The following is a 22,040-nucleotide window of genomic DNA, read 5'->3' on the forward strand; positions in this document are numbered from 1 at the left end:
TAACATGTTGTAGCCATAAACTCAACCATTTCACATGCACATGGTTGAGATTGTCACTTAATAGACTATGTTGTTTAAGATCATTAGGTCCAGGAAGAGGAAAACTAAATGATATCAGAATATATAAATGACGTTAATATACTGGAAACACTGTCCTCTACATATCCTGGCTATACAAATTTCGATGTGAACTCTTCTAAATGTTTTATCTATGTATTCTCTTTCTTCTGAGAGCATATTTATTCGTGGTTTATGAAGAAAATTTTAATTATGGCTTTTTTTTTTTAAAAAAAACAATGTTGCTTCATGAAATACCTTAGCTTTGAGCAGATTATATCCTCAGGCAGATTAGTAAAAGTAAACACACTGGCAGAAAACTTGTGGCATAAATCTCACAGAATTGAATATTTTGAGCCTGAGATAAATTTGTCTGGGAGACCCACATATGAAGTAGTGCTACAATAGTTAATAAGTCCCATTCCATTTCTAATATTCTATGATTTCTCCAGTCTATCACTAATCACCCATGCTTTTTCTGTTACTGGAAAATAATAATTTACTAAGTTCAGAGTTAGAACTCATCCCTCCTAAGGAAAAATTTGCTACTCAAGAGATATGTCAATCCAAAAGTATTTATGGAATACTTACTATAAGATACCAGAAAACTAATTTGGGGAAAGGAGATTTTATATTAAAGTACCTTTTCTTGTTTGCCTTTTGTGTTTACAAAAATTAATTTTTTAATATCTAGGCACAATATATTGCAGTGGAAACATGGATAGGATAAATATTTCTCATCATATTTATATACTACTGAATGGGTGGTCTGCTGATTTAAATTCAGTGTATGGGGCTTTTATGTAAATGAGAAAATATTTTCAAAAGATAGTGGTATCCCTTAAATAACAGTCCTCAAAGTTTAATATGTGTAGATGTTCCAGGCAATCTCTGTAAGGTGGTGGTGGGGGAACAATGAACAAAATAAAACAACCTGAGAGCACTATTTCCTGTCTTTATTCCATACTGCCTAACAAAAAGGAATTTTACCTATGAAAGAATGTGTGAAAATCTGTTGTGGGGGAGAAGAAGAACCTCAGGAGCTAATAAATCACACCTGGTTCCTTCACCAGTTTTGCAATGAAGAACAGATGTACTACAAATGCAGTATCAAAGCCTATTACCTAACAGTAACAGACATCCTTGGAAAGCCAAGGGGCTTTCACCACTTTCTTTCTCACCCTTGAATTAAAAGAGTCCAGCCAGGCACTTTTGACATATGGATGCCCATATGCTCTATCACTCTGTGGGTATGCTTTGATTCACTACCTGCCAGATTTCAAGTCTTTCTCTAGAGACAATAGAAATCAGGACAATCTACAGATACAATACAAATTTACATCAATGCTAAATAGCTGCCACTTTGTCTAAGACAGCTGACTGTCTGAGTGTATATATTATACCTTTGGCAATTTGGCAAAAAATTTTCCAAATGAAACACAGGCTTTACTATGAAACTGCAATTCCTAAGATACACAAAATAAAACAAATACTTACATATTTATGGATATATACAAAAAATTATTTTAAAGCCAACTGATCATCAATCCAAAATTTTCCAGTGAGCTCCAATTTACTAAATGCAAGACACTATATAATGTTAACCAGTTATAACAAAGTTCTTGTTACTGGAAAAGAAGTGGTGATTCACTGACTGGTTAAAATAAAATAGAACCAAAAAACCACTATGGTATATGAACATAATAGAATATTGTTGCGTGAATGAGTAATATGAGTATGAACTGATGGCCAGTGAAATATAAATAATCAAAAAAAGAAACACACACTAGAGTAAACATTATAAAAGAAAAGATCACTACAAGGTGAACTCTGAATAAGTGAAAAAGCAGTGAATGATCAATGAAGCAATTAATGAAACATGTCCTCCTTATGGCAGAGAAGGGAGAAATTATTATGGAAGACTATTGTACACAGTGTTGGATGAGAGCACTGTGTGAAATATTTATGGTTCTTTCTATGCTTTGTTAAGAGAGTTCAGTCTGAAAGGAGGTAGAGTACCCCAGAAATGACTGCTATAAAGTCAAACAATATCAATAAGTCATTTTTAAATTGAGGAAAAGTCAGTGAAATGAAATCCAAAAATGTTACCTTATAAGTCCAAGACATATATTTGTTTCTGTGCATGTATACGTGTACACACTAACATATATGTAGACACATGTGTACACACATATGTGGGGGAGAGAGGAGAATGAATATAGAATATAGGTCTGTATCACCAAGGAAATTATCTTACTAAAGACATCAATAGACTAGCCTTTCCCAATTTACCTGAATTCCACCTAATCTCTTACACTCTTACTACGGCATTATTTTTATTCTAATGCTTTGCAATTATCTGAGCTCTGACTAGTAAAGTGCTGCCTATTTTTTTTTTAATGTTTAATGCTGCAAAATCTCAGTGAATCACAAGCTTCCTGAAGGCAAAGGTTTAATCATTTTTTCCCTTCAAATGTAATTGATTTTCCTCTACTCTATGTTCTTTCCTCTCTCATCTAGTTTCTCCTTTCTTCTCTCTTATGCATTATCCTCAATAAATGCTACAGACCAGCTGATTGATTGTATTTGAGCTTGTACTGGTCTACCTAACTCCTTTTCTCTATGCAAATTATAACAATTTTGATTGAGAAGGTTATCTTAGAAATTTAGTCCAATACCTTCATTTTTAAAAATGAAGACACAGCTCCAAGAATCAGAAGTCCTCAGACAACTTCACCTCTTATCTTAGTTTCTTCTTCTGGAAAATGGGGTTATAGCAATCCTATCTCATATGGTTATTTTGAGACAAAATGAGATATTATAAAGCCCTTTGCAAAACTTGAAGCACTATATAAATGCTTGCAATTATCACCAACTGTTACTAAAACTGGCTATATCATATTATGAATTGTATTCTATCAGTTTTTTTCTTTTTTTGTTCCTCTTATTCTTTAATAAAGAATATCATTTATAAACACTTTAGTTTTATATTTTAACAAGATAAACATATAAGTAGTATTTTCAGATGTCTTCATTGTTAATCTTGTTTGGCAAAAAACAAAACAAAACACAGCATATGTATTTGTTCTCATTAACTTGGAAATTTTCCTTTTTTAGAAACATCTTGAAGGCCACTCTTGCAGTGTCTTTAAAATGGGAAAGAAAATATAATTTTTGTAATTAAAATTTTTTTTCTTTCTTTCAAATTATTACAATAATCTTGTCATGAGAGTAATCAAGAACCCCTCCCCTCCAAAAAAAAAAAGATGAGAAACCTCAAGAATAGTGAGAGAGGAGGAAAAAAGTATACTTCCAGTCTGTGTTCAGATTCCAATGGCTCTCTGGGATAAGTTGCCTTCCCCATAATAGCCACCAGAGAAGTTGCCTCAATATTTTTCCCACAGTTGCTATTATTAGCTGTATTTTCTCCACTCTATTCCTCCCCACTCTCATCTATTCCATTCTCTCCTTTCACCCTGTCCCTGTACAGAAGTCTTTTGTATCTGAGTACCCTCTCCCACAATCTGCCCTCTCTATCACTTACTCTTCCTTTCCCTCTCCCGTTCCCTCTTATCCCATCCCTTTCTTCTCATTTTTCTCTAGGGTAAGATAGATTTCTATATCCTATTAAGTGTGTATATTATTTCCTCTCTGAGCCATTTCAGATAAGAATGAAGGCTCACTCATTCCCCCTTGCCTTCCCCCATTCTACTCCATTGTAAAAGCTTTTTCTTGACTCATATGTGAAATATCTTAACCCCTTCTTCCTCCCAGTACTCCCTTTATCACTCATTGACTCCATCTTTCTACTACATTATACCATTATCTTTAGCTCCCTCCTGTGCCCTGTCTATATATGTTCCTTCTAACTGTTCTTATAAATGAGAAAGTTCATGCTCTATCAATATCTTCTTCCCATGCAGGAATACAAACAGTTCAACATCATTAAATTCTTCATAATTAATTCTTCTCGTCTGTCCTTTCTATGATTCCCCTGAGTTTTGTACTTGGAGATCAAACTTTCTGTTCAGCTCTGGTTGCTTCAGTAGGAAAATTTGAAAGTCCCCTGTTTTATTGACAGTTTTTTATTGACAGTTATTGCTAGGTAGTTGATTCTCGGTTGTAAACCAAGATCCTTTGCCTTCTGGAATATCATATTCCAATCCCTATGAGCCCTTAATATAGATGCTGCCAGCTCCTGTGTAATCCTGACTATAGAGTCACAGTAGTTGAATTGTTTGTTTCTGGCAGCTTTTAGTATTTTCTCATTGGGAGTTTTGCTATAATATTCCTGGAAGTTTTTCTTTTGGAATCTCTTTCAGGAGGTGACTAGTGAATCCCCTCAATTTCTAATTTACCCTCTGCTTCTAGGATCTCAGGGCAATTTTGCTGTATTATTATTTCTTGAAAAATGAAGGGTAGGCTCTTTTCTTGGCCGTGACTTTCAGGTAGTCCTATAATTTTTAAATTGTCTCTCCTGGATCTGTTTTTCCAATGAGATTATTTCACATTTTCTTCTAATTTTTGGTATAGTTTTATTTCTTCCTGCGTTCTCACAAAGTCATCAGCTTCTTTTAGTTCCACTCTGCATTTGAAGGAGCTATTTTCTTCAGAGAGTTTTTTTATCTCCTTTTCCAGCTGGCCAATTCTGCTTTTTAAGGAATTCTTTCCCTCATTTGCCTTTTTCCATTTGGCCTAAACTGCTTTTTAATATGTTATTTTCTTCAGTATTTTTTTTTAATATTTCTTCCACCAAGTTGCTGACTTGGTTTTCATGATTTATCTGCATCTCTTATTTCTCCTCCTAATTTTTCCTCTACCCCCGCTTAATTGCTCTTCAAAGTCTTCTTTGAGCTCATCCATAGCCTGAGCTCATTTTCTATTTCTCTTGGAGGTTTTGGATATAGAAGCTTCAATTTTGTTGTCCTCTGAGTATGTATTTTGATCCTCCTTGGAACCAAAGTAATTTTCTATGGTCAGATTCTTCTTTTTCTGTTATTTGTTCATTTCCTCAGCCTATGATGGATTCGCTGCACTTCCAAGGCTTTGGGGATGGAGGGTTTGGTACAACCCATAGGGACCTTCATTCTTCAAAGGTCTTATGAGAGGCTTTGCTCTCCTGCCTGTGATCAGGCCCTCCTCCCTCTACCCTGGAGCTGCGAGGAGGGTCTCTGCTCCATTGTGGTGGTGTTGTGGGGGCTCAAACAGCAACCTGGATCTTAGTGTGGGCAAACAGCTAAGTACTGCCCCAGGAAGAGCAGAGACCTCTGCAGTCTCCCGACCCCCCCCTTACCATCTGTGGACTGAGAGTGCTGGATGTGCTGTGTGGCTCTGCCAACTTCCACTGCAGGTTCTCACCACAGGGCTGTTCTGAGGCTGGTACTCACTTTGCATTCACTCTGGTGTGGCAGAGTTCTCTCACCATCCCTTCCAGCTGTCCCTGATGATCCCTGGGCCAAGAAGTCTGGAAACCACCCCCTCTGCCATAGACCCAGGTGCTCAGCCTGGCTGTGCTACACTGTGTTTTTTTCCAACCCCTGGTCCTGGTGGAACAGAAATTTCCTGCAGAACTTCTAAGTTGTCTTGGATGTCACTCAGTCTTTCTGTGAGTTTTGCCCCTCTAAATTTTGACTAGTCATAATTTGATGACTTTTTAAGTTTTTTGAGGAATGAGTTTCTGGGAATTCCCACCTTCACACCACCATCTTGGCTCTGCTCCCCCTCCAGTTTTTCTTACCAATGAGAACAGTTATAGCTTACATTATTTTAAGTGGTCACAACATATTTGGTAAAGAAATGATGGGAATTTGGGGGATATGCATTTCATTTTTGAATTTTGACAGAGAAGAAAGAGAAAAATCTGGAATAATGTGTCATTCATTAATGAACAGTCCAGGGACTAAAATTCTATAGATGTCAGTTAAGTAGGAAATGGAAATCTCAAGAATGAAATTCTAAAGATGTAGAGACAATTCCATTTCCAGAGTTGTCCTTCACATTTTTTAAACAGCTGGCATGACATCTTCCTCAAGAATGGTTATGAAAATGGGGATTAATTTTCCTTCACAGTTTTGTACAAGAAAACAAACACTATTAAATGATATGTTTCACAAATCTGTAATTAAATAAACACAGGTAACATGTGTGAAATAATATGGTACAATGGAAAGGCAAATTCCTCTGGAGTCAGAAGGTCTGGGTCAAATCCCATTCTACTATCTGTGTGATCCTGAAAAGTCAAGAAGAGGGCAGATTAGATCAGGTGACCTCTTCTACCTCTTCTGGATCTATGTCTGTGACCTATGAGGAAGGTACAATAGTATAAAAAGATCAGCGTTGATGCCCAAGGCACTCATCAATGAACAATCTGCATGGTCAGACGAAATTTCTGCACCAGAAGTTCTTTACAAAAAAAAAATGGCAGATTAATAGATCATATGGAAATCATAAAAATATTTTACCTACATTTTAGCAAAGTATTTGACAAAATCTTTTATGCTGGAGTTCTAGATAAAGTGCAAAAGTATTTGTTTTTGTTTTTTATGTTTGTTTGTTTTTGCAAGGCAATGAGGTTATGTGACTTGCTCAAGGTCACACAGCTAGGTAATTATTAAGTGTCTGAGGTCACATTTGAACTAAGGTCCTCCTGACTCCAGGGTTGGTGTTCTATCCACTGTGCCAACTAGCTGCCTCCAATGCAAAAATATTTGTAAACCTTAACATGCTATATACAAGCTAAATTATTATTATCTGACAGCACAATTATGAGTTACTTAAAAGTCAGTTCCAAAGAAAAATCACTGATTCAATGTCAACAATAGCATTTATATAGTGTGTTAAGGTTGCCAAGTACTTTTATCCTCACCACAAATCCAGTGAAATAGTTGCTTTTACTATCCTCATTTTATAGATAAGGTAACTGAGGATGAAAGATGTACCCAGGATCACACAGCCAGTACATCTCTGTAGCAGAATTTGATTTTGGGCATCTCCTGATTCCCAAGTGCAACACTATTCATAAACCCATAACTGTCTAGATGCATGTCAATTTAAAAGGACTAGACACCCCAAGGATCTCTGCTGTTTCAAATTTTTATCCATGACTTAGATAAAGACACAAGTAGCACAGCATGGTTGTCAGTTTTGCAGGTAGCAAAACACTACCTAACATGCAGGGCAGCAGTCAAAATTAGAAAATATTTTAATAGGATAAAAACATTGGCCCAAATCCAGTAAGATTACATTTATCTTTATTAAATTCCAAGTCTTTCAATTGAAATCAACCTCACAAGTCAAGGCATAACTAGAGAGCAGTTCATCTGGAAAAGATGTTGAGTAGAATGTAAGCTTAATATGAGTTAATAGTATGATCTGTCTGCCAAAGAAGGCAAGGCAATCAAATGCTGAATTAAGAGAAGGTGTGTACAAAACTAGAGAGTTCATAAGATGGCTATGCTCTGCTCTGGTCAGATCACAGACGGACACTGAACTCATTCCATGAACCACACACATTTCTGCCATGGTCAAGATGGGAGATGAACTCAGGTTTTGTGATTTTATATCCAGGAGCTCCTCTGGTCACACCTCCCTTTTGAGCTTTTATTATGTATGAATTCCCTTTTTAAATTCTAGAGTGAGCTGCACTGGACTTCTGGCAGTTGTTTCTCACAAGGGAGGATTCACCCTTCTGTCTTGGCATGGACTGTCTCCCATTCTAGAACCTTCTTCCTTCTCAACTCTGCCTCCTAGAACCCCTCATTTTCTTTAAAGCTCAGCTCCAACAGCACATCCTAAAAAATGCCTTTACTAATTCCTGCAGAGCCTCTTACTCATTCCCTCAATTACCTTGTATTTATTTTGTACATTCTTACTTAGTAATGTGTTGTCTTTGCCAACAGAATATAAAGTTCTATAGAGAAAGATGTTCATTTTTATCTTTCTGGGCCCGGGACAAGCAGATGATGCCTAATAAATTGCTTGTTGAATAAATGAATTCATACATTGTTTTATTAAAGGTAAGCAGATTATATCCCTTTACTTAGGGAGGAACGTGAAACACTGGAAGGATGCTCTCTAAAGTTCACCCAGCATCTAAATCCAGACTGCACATCCATCCAAGAACTCCCCAATATAGGGGGTCTCCAAGCTCTGCAGCTTCTGCAGTGGGCAGGTTGACCACCACCTTCTCCTGAGTACCAGTAGGAAGAATCCCTGGGGAATTAATTAACAGTTCATCTCCAAACTACCAAATGCAAAGGACATATCTCTTTAAGAAGACTAATGGCATATCATTACACATATATAACTATATAAAATTGTTTACCTGTCTTAGGGAAGGGGAAGGACAGAGGGATTCAAAATTTTACTAAAAATGAATGTTAAAAACTATCTTGACACATATTTGGAAAAAAATTTTAAAAGGTCTCTCTGGGGGACAGGATGTAATAGGCTATAGCCTGATAATCCTGCAAAAACTGATTTAATGAAATGGATAACGACACAGCTTTAAAGTGAAATTTCTGGGCAGACAGGCCAAGACCAAGCTGATTTGTCAGTACTTACTGGCATGGTTCTGTTTAAACTAGTATTTGGTTTTATTTTGTTTTGTTTTCAGAATAAACTGTAACCAAGAGCACTGCTAAAATCACTGTTTATGTACCAACTTCCATCTAAATGTTGCTTCACTTTTTCAGGCTTCTAGTTCACATTACCATGAAGTGTATCCAATAATAGAACACACTGCTGCTACTGCTGAGTTAAAAGTCTAGCAAAGCTTTTCTCTGCCATGAGAAAAAAGTCAGATGTTGATGGTGCCTTAAAAATTTTAACTCCAAAACATCAGTCAACTTTGCATTGTATGAATCCTAGGATTACGTGCCCTTAATCGAAGTAGGCTTTAAAATAAAATTTAAACAGAAAGCCCACCCATGACACAGTTTCTGTGATAACAAAAGGTTTTCAAAGTGATTGATTTTACTCTCTAGAATTCATAATCCCAGTGGTAATTAAAGCTGTTCATCTTCATAAGTGTGCTGCTGTACAGGGCAACTGTAAATGGTTGCAATTGCCAATCAAAACCTCAACTATAGACATTTGTTTTATTTTGCTTTGTTTTTTAAAGGAAAAAACAAACAAACAGACCTACAAAGAAATATAAAGAAAAACTGCTCTGTATTTTCAAGAGGATGGCTTCTGTGTGGCATTTTGAACATAAAGAATAAAAAGCATACATACAAAATGGCAACATCAATGTTTAAGGCAACTGCTTCCTACATTTTCATAGCACTTTCAGATGCAAACTTTATACTATCCTCTTGACCAAAGTCAGGAAAGATGTAGTGTACAGTTTGTTTTTTTAACAACCAAAAACCACATGATTTTTGAAATATCTCTAACACATGATAGGAAAAAGTTATTTTCTTAGCATCATTTATTCTGTACATGTCACAGAGATCTCTGAAATGTTTGTCAAGTGTTTCTGACTAGCAGGGAAGAAGAGGGATGACTTTAGGATGAAAGGATCCACTGGTATCTTGAGATTTCTTCTCACATTCCCATTTCTAAAATTCATTTAACTCTGTCTTATTAATTACAGTCATTCTGTGGTTCCTTTTCCCTTGAAAAGGAACAGGGATGAATAACCTTCACTATTTCTGAAGTCAGAAGAGCTCTGATAAGTAGAGCTTGGATTTGGGTTGGGGAATGAGATGCATTCCTCAGGGTTTAGGTGGAGTCCCTGGAACAAAGGCAAATAGCAGAGCCAACAACTAAGCCTGCTCTGAGTCAGCCTAAAAGATCACCCTCCGGGACTATTTCCTCTTAGTCATTAGTTGGTAATGCACTGCCCTACCTCACTCTGCAGTGGAATTATAATGGGACTGGCAGAGTGATGATGGTCCTGACAAGCCCTAACCATAGCAGGGCCCAACCCCTGTGGAGTTAGAGAACCAGTCTGAATTTTCTAATCCTTTGCAGTGAAATGATTTACAGGACTGGCATTTAAATCCCAACTCTGTTCCTTACCATGATTTGCTGCCACTAAGAAAACCAAAAGCCAATCCTATAATATAGTTATGGAGAGGGAAGGTTGCTTCATGCTTTTTGGTGAAGACCTGATTTATGGGATGGAAACATATTCTTTGAATGTGAGAGATTTAAAATATTTATTTTAGATTTTTCCCCTACCCTAGGATCCATGTTAAAAAAAATTGTTTTTGATAATAGTTTTTCAATATACACTCCACAGCTAGATGGTATAGTGAATAGAGCACTGGGTTTGCAATTAGGAAGGCTCAAATTCGCGAATTCAAACCAGCCTCAGACACAAGCTGTCCAACCCTGGGAAAGTCACTTTAATCCTGCTGGTCTGCTACTTCCTCAATAGGAAAAAATGGCAAACCACATTAGTGTCTTTGCCAAGGAAACCCCAAATAGGATAATGAAGAAATGGACATGAATGGAAGCAACTAAACAACAAAATTTCAATACAAAATGTTTCTTATGTAATCCTTTGCCCTTAAAAACATTCTTCTAACAAGAGGTCCATTGGCTTCACCAGATTGTCCAAGGAGTCTATGACAAAGAAACCATCAACAGTGTTGAATTCAACAGGGAGGACAAGAAGAAACAAGATTTAAAGAATGATTATAAAAGAATAATTTATGATAATTTTATATAATGATTATAAAAAAGTTGACTTGGAGTTTAGATAAGTAGAGATTTAGGGGAAAATAGATAAGTTAAACAAATAAGATGGTTAATAATGGTGTAGACATTAAAAGTGACAGTGTAGAAAGCTTTTTGATGGGGAGAAATTTAGTAATAAAAGAAACTAGATGGCAGTTTAGGTTAGCAAAATTAAAGGTTTTTGTTAAGTATTTCATTCGCAGAGAAACAACTCAAAGGAGATTAAAGATATTTTAAAAAAGAAAAGGAGACAAGAGGAAACCCAAACTAGGATGCTATAGGAACAAAGTACTAGAGAACTAAAGGGAATAGTTTGAAAATTGAACTAGATTGAAATTAGGAAGGATTATAGAGATATCTGGATGGAGAATGAAAGTCAATGAATGAAGTCACCATGGATAGTTTTTATCTCTTGAAGAGGGAAGTCCTGCTAAAAATTCAAGAGGCTGAAATAATTTAAGTAGGATTTGATACTTTAGAAGTATGAAAAGAGTTTGTAATAGTGAATCTGTACAATGCCTGGTAGAATCATTAAGAGATGAAAAAAAGGGGGTGGGGCATGGAGTGTATTTTAAGCTATCCCAATGCACACCCTGAGCGAGTGATTCTTATCTCTATCCTCCAAAACCACTTGTCCTGGCACCTTACTCTAAAAGATCCTATTATGTGTAAGCCTGCTCTGTATATGCTGTTGGATTTAAAATCTGAGTAAGGCCCTGATCAGTGGGTTTGTGGTCAGTCTGACTCTCCTTATATTGTTAAGAGGGCTAGAAAAAACATTTGGCGGCACCTTTCTGTAAAGGATTTAAGGGAAAACAAAGACAAAAGTCATAAAGAATAAGAGTACAAGGGTGAGCTGTGATCTGAAATGTTGGCATGAGTAACCACATTGATGAGATAAAAGATTCCCTGAAATAAGGGCTTGATTCAACCCAGTAGACAGACTTGTTATAAAAGATAAAGACCTGGCTACAAGAGACAAAAACAATCTAATCTTGCTATCAGCTATATTTCAAGGTACTTTATTCTGGAGAAACCAAATCTCCAAGATGCTTAAGAGGCTAAAAATTAGAGAGCTGGGGTATTCCATTTTTCCCTAGCAACCTTTCTTCCACTGGACTATTTATTTAAATTGATTACCTTATATAAATCTTGCATTTCTCATAAAAAAATCAATAGGAATAAAATAAGTGGGTTGCTGCTTTTTTTTAAGTTTGCCAAAAAAAAAAACCCCTCATCTCTCAGTCCCACAGACTCCATTAAGATTTTTTTAAGTCAGGCATAACTTAATTCTATTTAAAATGACACCACAATACAGTTGATTTAGTAACATTCCAAGACCTTTTACTGGAAAAGAACTTTATTGTAACCAATCACATAAGAGTCTATGAAGATTCAATGTTTCCAATTCTGATGGGAATTTATTTAATTATGGAAAATTTTAGTGAAGTGAACACTGACTTCATAATCTGATGTAGTTTTGTGAAACTTGGTATCTACTACAGTACTCTTATGAAATAGATGTTTTCTTATAAAACAGGACTTTACAATTTTTCACAATAATAAAACTAAGAAAAATTATGCTAACTTGTTATATTTCCAAATTTAATAGGAAACTCCTAAGTTCCTTCACTTTCAATTGTGCTTTCTGTAACAAATAAGTAAACAGGGATATATATGAATACAATAATTTTCATAGCCACTAGAGTCAATTAGGAGCTATATAGTATTTTTGAAGTTTCTTATTTTAATCATTCAAGTATTCCAAAGGTTAAAACTATGCAAATACCTCTTAGAGAGGTAAAGTTGGCATGAATTGGTGAAATTGAAGCACTGGGGACTAGACTGAGTGAAAGGAAAATTGATATCTATAAGAATAATTGAGAATGTCTGCTATTTATTTATCTTTTGAATTACTGGGAACAAAAATTTCACACATGACTTATTAGGGAAGAAAAAATACACTCTTTTACATAAATAACCAGTGTTATCTGTTTTGGACTTAAAGAGAACAGGTATTAATATTTAACCAGATAGAAGCTTCCCATGAAAAGCTTACAAACCATAAAAATTCTCACCTGGTGCTTTCCCATTCTTGATCATCCTTATCTCTCTCTTCTTTGGCATCTCCACTATGAGGGTGTTTCTGTACAATTCTCATTCCACCAGCTTTTACTTAAATAAAGAGAGGAAAAAAGTCTAATTAATGTGGGAAAGGGCCAAAACTGAGGAGTGCCTGAGGAAGAGAGAAAATTTTCTAGTGAACTTTCAAGTGACAAATGGCTATATGTAGAAGGATTAAGTAACAGTGTCAATCATTAACTATAGAAGGCTAGAAGGAAGGACATGGAAGTGTATCCAATCACTATTTCCTTCACTTACTTCACTTTGATCCATTTCACTTTAATTCACCTGGATTCTTTACCAAGGTCTTCTCTCACTGAACATTTTTAGTATCAACAGAAAGTATACTGTAAACTGCTCAAGGAAAAATAATCTTTCACAGTTCCCTTTTCTATACCTTTTTACATTTTAAAACTGCATTCCTCTCAACAATCCTATGAGGTAGTATTAATATTTCTATCTGATAAGGAAACTGAGACTCAGGAAGGATTTATGACTTTTACAATTATTTCTCATACTGTGCCATATGTTAATTGTGTGGTCTAGATATAGAAACAGCAAGAACAAAGTAATTATAGTAGGCAAGAATTTCACTACTATCATCATACTCTTAAACAATCAGGGACTTATTATGGCTTTTAATTCCCTATTATATAAAATTTCTCTCTCATAGCACCTTCCCCTCTGAGATTCTTGCATATATTTTTTATACTTGAATGTATCTAGTTATTTGCAAGTTTTCTCTCCCATTACAATGTTAGTCTCTTGAAAGAATTACCTTTCTTTGACTGGACTTGGCATAATATCAGAAATGTAAAAAGCACTTAATGCTTATTGACTGGATGACATAATTTTCTAACACCCAAGATGGTTGTTCTTTACCTAAAATTTGTCCATTAACATTATAAGAAAAGAATCTTAACTTCCATACCTCAGGAAATTTTATGGGATCCGTTACCTGAGGTCACTCAAACTGCACTATATTATTATTTCTGACTACTCCCCACCTAACTTGGTGGTGTTAACATGTTTTATATGATAACATGATTATATAGCAAGCTTCCTAATGGAGGAACAATTCAATTTTATTCAATTCAATAAACACTGGGTATCTATATGAATTCCATTCCCTCTAGGATTTTTTGTATTTTATATGTATAAAAAGAAAAAAAAAGTTAATTTGAGGAGGGAGAGTGTACAACTAGAGGGATCAGAGAAGGCTTCATGGGGGAGGCTGCACCTGAACTGAGTATTTTCAAAAAGTCAACCCCATTTTTGTTGCTATTATTCAGTAGTTTCAGTTGTGTCCAGAAAACCCCCACTTGGGGTTTTCTTAGCAAAGATAATAATAGAGTAGTTTGTCACTTTCTTTTTCAGTTCACTTTATAGATGAGGAAACTGAGACACACAAGGTTAAGTAACTTGCCTGGGGTCACATTGCTATTAGGTGTCTGAGGTTGTTTTTGAACTCGGGAAGATGAGTCTTCCTGACTCCAAGGCCCTGACATTGCTATCTAGCTGCCTTGATAAAAAGTAGAGCTAGCTAGCATTTATATAATACATTAAGAGTGACAAAGAGGTGACAGAGAAAACATTGTCTTTAAAATAATACATAAAAGAGAGAAGCATAACATGAGTCCAAGTTGTATCCAGACTGAAAAGCAATTTTCATTAGTGAGGAAATGTAATTCTCTATAAATATTAAAAGAATACTCCACATGCTTCATTGTGAGAACCTTACCTTTCATGCATGTGAGAACAATACCTTACATATTTCCTTTCCTTCTGAGAAGTCTATTTGTTAGTAGGTTATAAGGTCTTTGAAAGTAGGATCTAAGCCACATTTCTTTCAGTCCTACAATCTAATGTTACCTTGCATGTGTCAAGTCTTTAATAAATGTTTGTGGATTGGCAATGGGTAAAACTGTAAATAAATTTCTCTTTGAAATATATAATTTTCCCATTATAAAACAATTTGAAATATAATGACAACAACAAATATAAAAGGTTTCTAAGTATGCAATGATTATAAACCTGCAATGCAAAAGCATCAAATATTAAACTCTGATGACAAGTAAAGTCATCTAATGTAGAAAAGAATGTTCTTCATCTCTCATTGATTTCCAAACAACTGTTTGAAGGGGTCCACCAAAGTATCCAGTTTTACTAGCTCAATGAACTAAATTTATTTACAGACAATTAACATTAATGCTTTGCTTTAATAAGCTTGATGATTAATGCAGATACGGAGTGAAAATAAGATCAATAAAGACCTGAAGTTGAGGAAGATTGTGTTTTTCTTAAGATTTTGCCCCCAAATTAGGATAGCTTATTTTTTCTAGAACAATTTTATCATTGTAACTGTACAGCTATAATGGATACCCAGTGGTACTCTAATAATGAAGTCCAAAAGGCATTTCTAATTCTTTAGGTTCCCTTTAGAATATATTTTATTTGTGAAAACATAACAGGATAAATATCAGCAATAGCAAATATAGACATTATTAATTGGTTTTGGGAAAATGGGGCATTAGGGGAAATAACACAGGGCAGCTGTTATGAAACATTGTGTAACTATGAGATCCACCCTTAAGTGGTCAACATTTAAACATGGGATATTGAAAAGGAGTCAGGGGCAATAAACCATCCCTGCTGGCTGCATATGGAATTAAGATTCATATTAACCTTATCTTTGCTTTCCTGTATTTTTATTTATTTTGTAAAATATTTCCAATTACATTTTATTCCGGTTTGGACCTCAGGAATTTTTTTTTTGTTTTTTTGCAAGGCAGTGGGATTACGTGACTAGCCCAAGGTCACACAGCTAGGTAATTATTAAATGTCTGAGGCCAGATTTGAACTCAAGTACTCCTGACTCCAGAGCTGGTGCTCTATCCACTGCACCACCTAGCTGCCCTACTCTGGAATGTTTTGGCTGATCCAATATTGAACAACTCTGGTTTAGACATAAGGTTTTTACACAGAAATGAAAATATATAGATTTTGTAAAGTAAAAATCAACTCCCCTCTTCCTGACAATTACCCCACTTCAGAAGCTTAAGCTTCCCACTTAATAGATATGGCAAGGTAGACCCTTTATAGGAAGTATCAGAAGGTTTTGAAAAGATGGGATGGAAGCATGAATGGGGTCCTGAAAACCTGTTAAGATTTACTATACAAGTCTACACCTTTCCCAATGGATCTGGCAGCCTCATCAGGAAGAAGATAGAGCAATAAATACTCAAGAAATATAGAAGAAGTAAAAAAAAGAAAAAGAAATATAGACGGAGGGTAAAGAATAGTTATTAGTGATCCTGTTCTTGTGGTCTTGCCCCTTGTAATGCAATGGTGTCTTACTAGAGTGACACAGCAATGGTTTTCTGACTGGATTAGTATTAAATTCTTTCTTGAAGGCTTTGCTCCACCAATCAGAGAGTATAAGTCATATTATCTTTGAGAATAAGCAGTGTTATAGGGAGGTTTTGGTTATCATGTATTAATTGTTATTATAAAAAATGTTGGACAGGGAAATGATGTAAAGGAGACCTACTTTTTTAAAAAATTAGTAACCACAGAAAACTTTCAGCTGCTATTCTTTGAAAAATGGAGTGCATAAGAATACATTCTTTTATTTTTGTCCAAAAATTTTTACTTAATACTCTTTCCCATTTTTTTCTGGCATATGCTCTCTAAATACTCTTCCAGTCCTATTAGCCAGTTATGTTTTCAAGATTATAAGCAAAGTTCTGTGGAGTTGTATGCATTGAACACCATTTACTGATCCCTACACCAAATCTACAAATAACCTCTCTTCTAAAGTGAAGACAAAAACAATCTGGAAAATAAATCTAAGACTGATTATTCCCTAATGGGAAGTAGGAGAGATGATAATAATAAAAGCAAGGCATATTTAACTTTGTAGTTTATATCTGAATGAAGTATCTTATGTTTGGTTCCAAGAGTTTGGAGCACTCACAGAATTTCAAACAAAAACAAAATTTCAAAATTTGGTTGATGTGACCTGATACTGTATACTAACTTAACCTCTCTTGCTTAAATCTCTCCCTACTCCTCCCTCCTGCTAGAAAGACACCAACAGACTTGTGTAAACAATGGCTTAGGAGTAGTGTATTTAGTCTAAATATTTCCTAGGTTGAAGGAGAGTATTGCAATTGAAAAATCTTTAAATTTAAACTAAAAGAAGAAATGGAAAACTGAATCAATTCAGAGCCTTTACCATTGACTACACTCCAAAAAGGATACGAGATACACTCCAAAAACTTCAGTGACTTCCTATTGCTAAGAAAGTATTACTTTGTCTATTTTACTTGTCAAGTTCTATACAAGTTAGCTCCAATCTATCCCATTATCCTCACTGGACATTACTTCTATTCCCATACTCTATGAATCCAACCAACTAGACCACTTTTCCCTCACATTTTTTGTGTTGCTTGTTTGTTTTTGTATTGGTTGTCCTCCATGCCTAAGACAGACTTTCTCCTTCTAACTGCCTCAAAAAAATCCCTCTTTAAAAAGCAGTTCAGCAACATCTTTTGCATGAAGCCTTCCCTGATCCCTCTAAGTCCTGGTGCCCTTCATACTCTGGTTTATGAGGTTCTTAGAGAGGATTCAGGAAATAATCCTGTAAGTCAGAAAGAAAATTATTTTAAAGAAATAATGTCAAGAAATAGACAAATAGAAAGATAGGAAAACAGTCAAGAAAGAAAAGAATAAGTGACATTTACATAGCACATTAATATTTGCAGAGCACTTTTACACATACTTTTCACCCAAATCTAGCTTATATAAAGCCTTTGATCAATCTCTAGTTGTACTTTACGTGATAATGTATAATTGGGAAAGTAACATAAAAAAGATAAATGGGCACACAATGGATACCATGCTAGTCTCTAAATTAGGAAGTTTGGTTCAAATTAATTGACCCTCTCAAAGTCTCAGTTCCCTCATTTGTAAAATTGGGGGTGGGGGTGGGGTGGGACTGAATGCTCTCCAAGATCTTTCCTAGCTTAAAATCTATAATCCTATGAAAATTCTGAAGTAAAAAGAGAAAAATGGGAGTGAAAGATAAAGCATTATTTAAATAAAAACAAATTTAAAAAAACCCTCTCCACAGTAATAACAATTTAAATATGGTCTTTTTATATAATCAGTTTTAGTGGACATTTACTTTTTTTCTTTCCAAAGAGATCATATTTTAAGGTAATGAATATTTTAGGATTAATGTAGGTTTTTTTTTTTAACATTGTGAGATAAGGCTTTGTTTTTGGTAATCGAAATAAAATTAAGTTTTAGCTTCTATATCAATAAAGTAAATTTGCTTGATATTAGCATAATACATTGCTCAGCATAGTGGGCTTAGAGTTAAGAAGACTTGCATTTTTATCCTACCTCTGAAGCTTACTATGGAAACCTGGGTTCATTTACCTTGTCACAGACAGGTTGATAGAAGGATAACCCATTCTAAAAGTATCACAGATGCTTGCATATTTTCTACAGAAATTTAACCAAAGAGAAAATAATTTTTCTTATGTAAAATTTATCAAATATCTAATTAATGAGCATCATAATACTCTGCTATAGTTTTGCTGGAAAATGTAGTGTTGGTTTTCACTGGTTTTTACCTTAATAGCTATAATATTCTTCCCCTCCACCCCATAATTTTTCTAACTCCAACCAAGGTTCAAAATACATTAAAGAAAAAGAATCAAAATTAGTAACACTCCAACTTGTCATAAATTAGATTTAGAGTAACTTTAGCAACATATGGCTCTGGCTCCAGAGGGAAATGGAGGGGAACCGGGCCAATCACATGTATTTAACAATGAGATTCTATCCACATCACTGACACAAGCATACAAAGACTGGCAGGAATGAGTAATAGTACAGCTCATAATTATGTCCTCCTTTCTGCAGCAGAACACCATTACTGCTGTTAGATGAAACAGAACCTCACTAATTCTCACTTTGCTAATCTGTATGTGCAATAACTCTCATAAAACAAGCAGTCTCACCCCATTTCTCCGCAAATATTTAGTAGTAGAGAGCAGCAGTGAGGTCTCAAATCATTAAGACTTGATTATTTTTACAAAGGACTGCAAACTGCAGCACATTTGCTAGCACATTATGAAGTATCATCCATCATTCATAAATAACAATACTTTGTATTTACACAGCACCTTTCTCCCAAGCATTTCAAAATGCTTTACTAACTGCTTCATTAATCTCACATTTTAGAAAGAAAAGCTTGGCAAGTGGTGCTATTCCCCTGTATGTAAGGTAGGGACTGCTGGAGAGCCAAGAGGTTAAAAGCACTCAGGCCCGGTCACTCTTAGTTATTCCTAGGCAAAAATAAGCCTAAAGAAAGACTCAAGCAAGACCTACTGCTCATTTTGCTAAGCTTTTCCTTATCCCTTCTCTCAAATGTTAGGTAACTACTATCCCATCAAATCAAATTGAATTTCTGCCTATAACCAACATATGTTAGGATGAATCCATATATTTGGGAAACATTAGATAGAATGAAAACAGTAATTGATTAGGAGTCAGATGATCTTAGTTTGAATCTCAGCCCTATCTCCTGCTACCTGTGTAAAAAAGTTGGGCACCTCATCTGACCTCTCTGGGCATCAGTTTTCTTATCTGTAAAAAGACTAGATGATGTCTAAGATCTATTCCAGTCCTAAAACTATGATTCTATGCTCTAAAAACCAGCTGTTTGTCATGAAGGAGGTCATGAGTGAAAAGACCTAGAAAAAAAAGCAAGTCCATATGAAGTGACTATGATAGTTAAGGCAAAACACAGTCTAAAAATTTCTCTGCCTCCCTGATGAAGAGACATTTGATTTTGGTCAAATACAATAGAATATATAATAAATGAAACTACATTTTTCCTAATTTCCACCCAAATTCTAGCTATGACAGTTAAAAAAAGAAAAAATTTAGATAGACTTCTCTTATTCAGAATAGGATCCTATTTTCCCTAAAACAGTAGACAAAGAGAATATATTACATAAATCAACTGATAAAGAGGATAGGAAAAGGGCTAGAATCATGATACTTTTTGCTTTTCTAAAATATTATGGGAAAGTCATATTCCATTTTGAATCAAATAATATCCATAAATTCTAAGTTTTTGATATATATTCCAAGGTACAAAGTTTGACTTCAAATAGCAGATTAGATCAAACTATCTGCAATCCTTTCTTAGTATTAATCAGAGGTAAGAAGGATGGATCTTGGAGTTGGTTGGGTACACCAGATATAGAGTGCTGGACTCAAGAGTCAGGAAAATCTGCATTTAAATCCTTCAGCCACTTAATAGTTGGGTGACCTTAGGCAAGCTACTTAACCTCCCTCTGTCTCAGTTTACTAAGCTGTAAAATGAGGGTAATTATAGTATCTTCTTCACCAGATTATTATAGTAAAGAACCATTGAGATAACAGACATAAAGCAAACTTTAAAGCATTATAAAAAAGAAAGCTATTAATACTTGGTAATAATAATATTAAAAGTTCATATTTTAATAATATTTAATAACATTTTAATAATAATTTATTAAGAATTATGATAGCTAGCCCTTTTATAATATAGTGCTTTAAGGTTTTTACAATGGGAAGTGGAATGAGATCAAATCACCAGATTTCCCAGGTTGAACATTTAGAAATTTCTATTTGACTATTTTCAGGTGAAAGTGATGAAATATTTACATTTTTAACACCTCAAAATTGTCTGATGCCATTATCATACAGGTCAAACACTATTCCAACAAAACATTTTTTTAATGATTGTAAAAAAAAGACTTTAAAGTTGAGATAATAGATCACTTATTTCAAGTAAAAGCTGATAAAATAAATTTAATACAAAAAAATTAAGGATGATTAAGGACAGAAGCATTTTTTGTATCAAGGCTCTCTTCAGCAGTTCCATCAAGCCTATGGACCTTTCTCAGAATAATGTTTTTAAATACATATATAAAAGAAAATGCATAAGGATTTAAAGAAACACAATTATATTATATACATTTATCAGAATATTTAAAAAACAAGTTCATAGAAATCAAGTTAAGAACCCCCTCCCTCCCTTAAGATATGTTCTAATGGGGCCTTGACCTGAATTTAAGTATAGTAGCAATTGCATTGGAGAAAATTAATTGCAATTTTAGTTGTTCAAGCAGGATTAACTCTCAATATATGTAAATTCTATTATTTATAAAACTTTAAGAATCACTAAGGAGTGATACTTTTCCCTTCTATTAAAAACAGATGTTGTGGGATTGAAAGAATTGTGTAATGTATAAAAGTTATAAAAATGAAGTTCACTGGAAAGTATCAAAGGTAGAGATATTAGCAATTTTTGAGATTTGAAGAGTTTTTATATAGGGTCATTTCTCTTTAGTGAAGGACAACAAAAGAAGTTTTAATCAGAGGAGGTAAAATATGCAGAGATAATTTGATACCAACAAGTATTCACTAAAAACCACTAGGCTCAAGGCAGTATGAATAAGCCTTCAAAGAGCTTACACTGTTTTCTATATTACACTCTTAACAGTGAGAATTATGAAGCATTTTACTATATATGGTGATGAGATTTCTGGGCTTTCTTAGGATATCTTTAAAGGAAGATTAGCAACTGTGATGTTAGGCATAATTTGGCTTGTAGATGGGGACTGACTAGATGACTTCTAAATGTTCTTTAAATATCATCCCATCTCAACTGAGTGAATGTCCATCAATTGGGGAAAGGCTGAGCAAACTGTGGTATATGTCTGTTATGGAACACTACTTACTATTCTATTAGAAACGAGGAGGGATGGGAATTCAGAGAAGCATGGAAGGATTTCTGTGAATTGAGATGAGCAGAACCAGAAAAACATTGTATACCCTAACAGCAACATGGGGGTGATGATTAACCTTGATGGACTTGCTCATTCCATCAGTGCAACAATCAGGACAATTTTGGGGTATCTGCAATGGAGAGTACCATCTGTATCCAGAGAAAGAATTGTAGAGTTTAAACAAAGACCAAAGACTATTACCTTTGATTTTTTAAAAAAGGTATCTTATTATGTAATTTTGCTATTTCTTATATTTTATTTTTTTCCTTAAAGCTATGATTTCTCTCTCAACATATTCAATTTAGATCAATGTATAGC

General features: G+C 34.7%; 1 protein-coding gene across 1 annotated transcript in view; it reads right to left on the bottom strand.

Annotated features, from left to right (window-relative positions):
- Nucleotides 1-22,040, bottom strand: part of DAP (death associated protein) — a 75,769-nt gene that overhangs the window by 48,474 nt on the left and 5,255 nt on the right. The window contains exon 2 of the mRNA XM_074205017.1: nt 12,822-12,918. Within this exon, the coding sequence (XP_074061118.1) occupies nt 12,822-12,918 (97 nt within the window). The remainder of the gene's footprint in view (nt 1-12,821; nt 12,919-22,040) is intronic.

This window comes from Macrotis lagotis, chromosome X (genome assembly GCF_037893015.1).
Source record: "Macrotis lagotis isolate mMagLag1 chromosome X, bilby.v1.9.chrom.fasta, whole genome shotgun sequence".
NCBI lineage: Eukaryota > Metazoa > Chordata > Mammalia > Peramelemorphia > Peramelidae > Macrotis > Macrotis lagotis.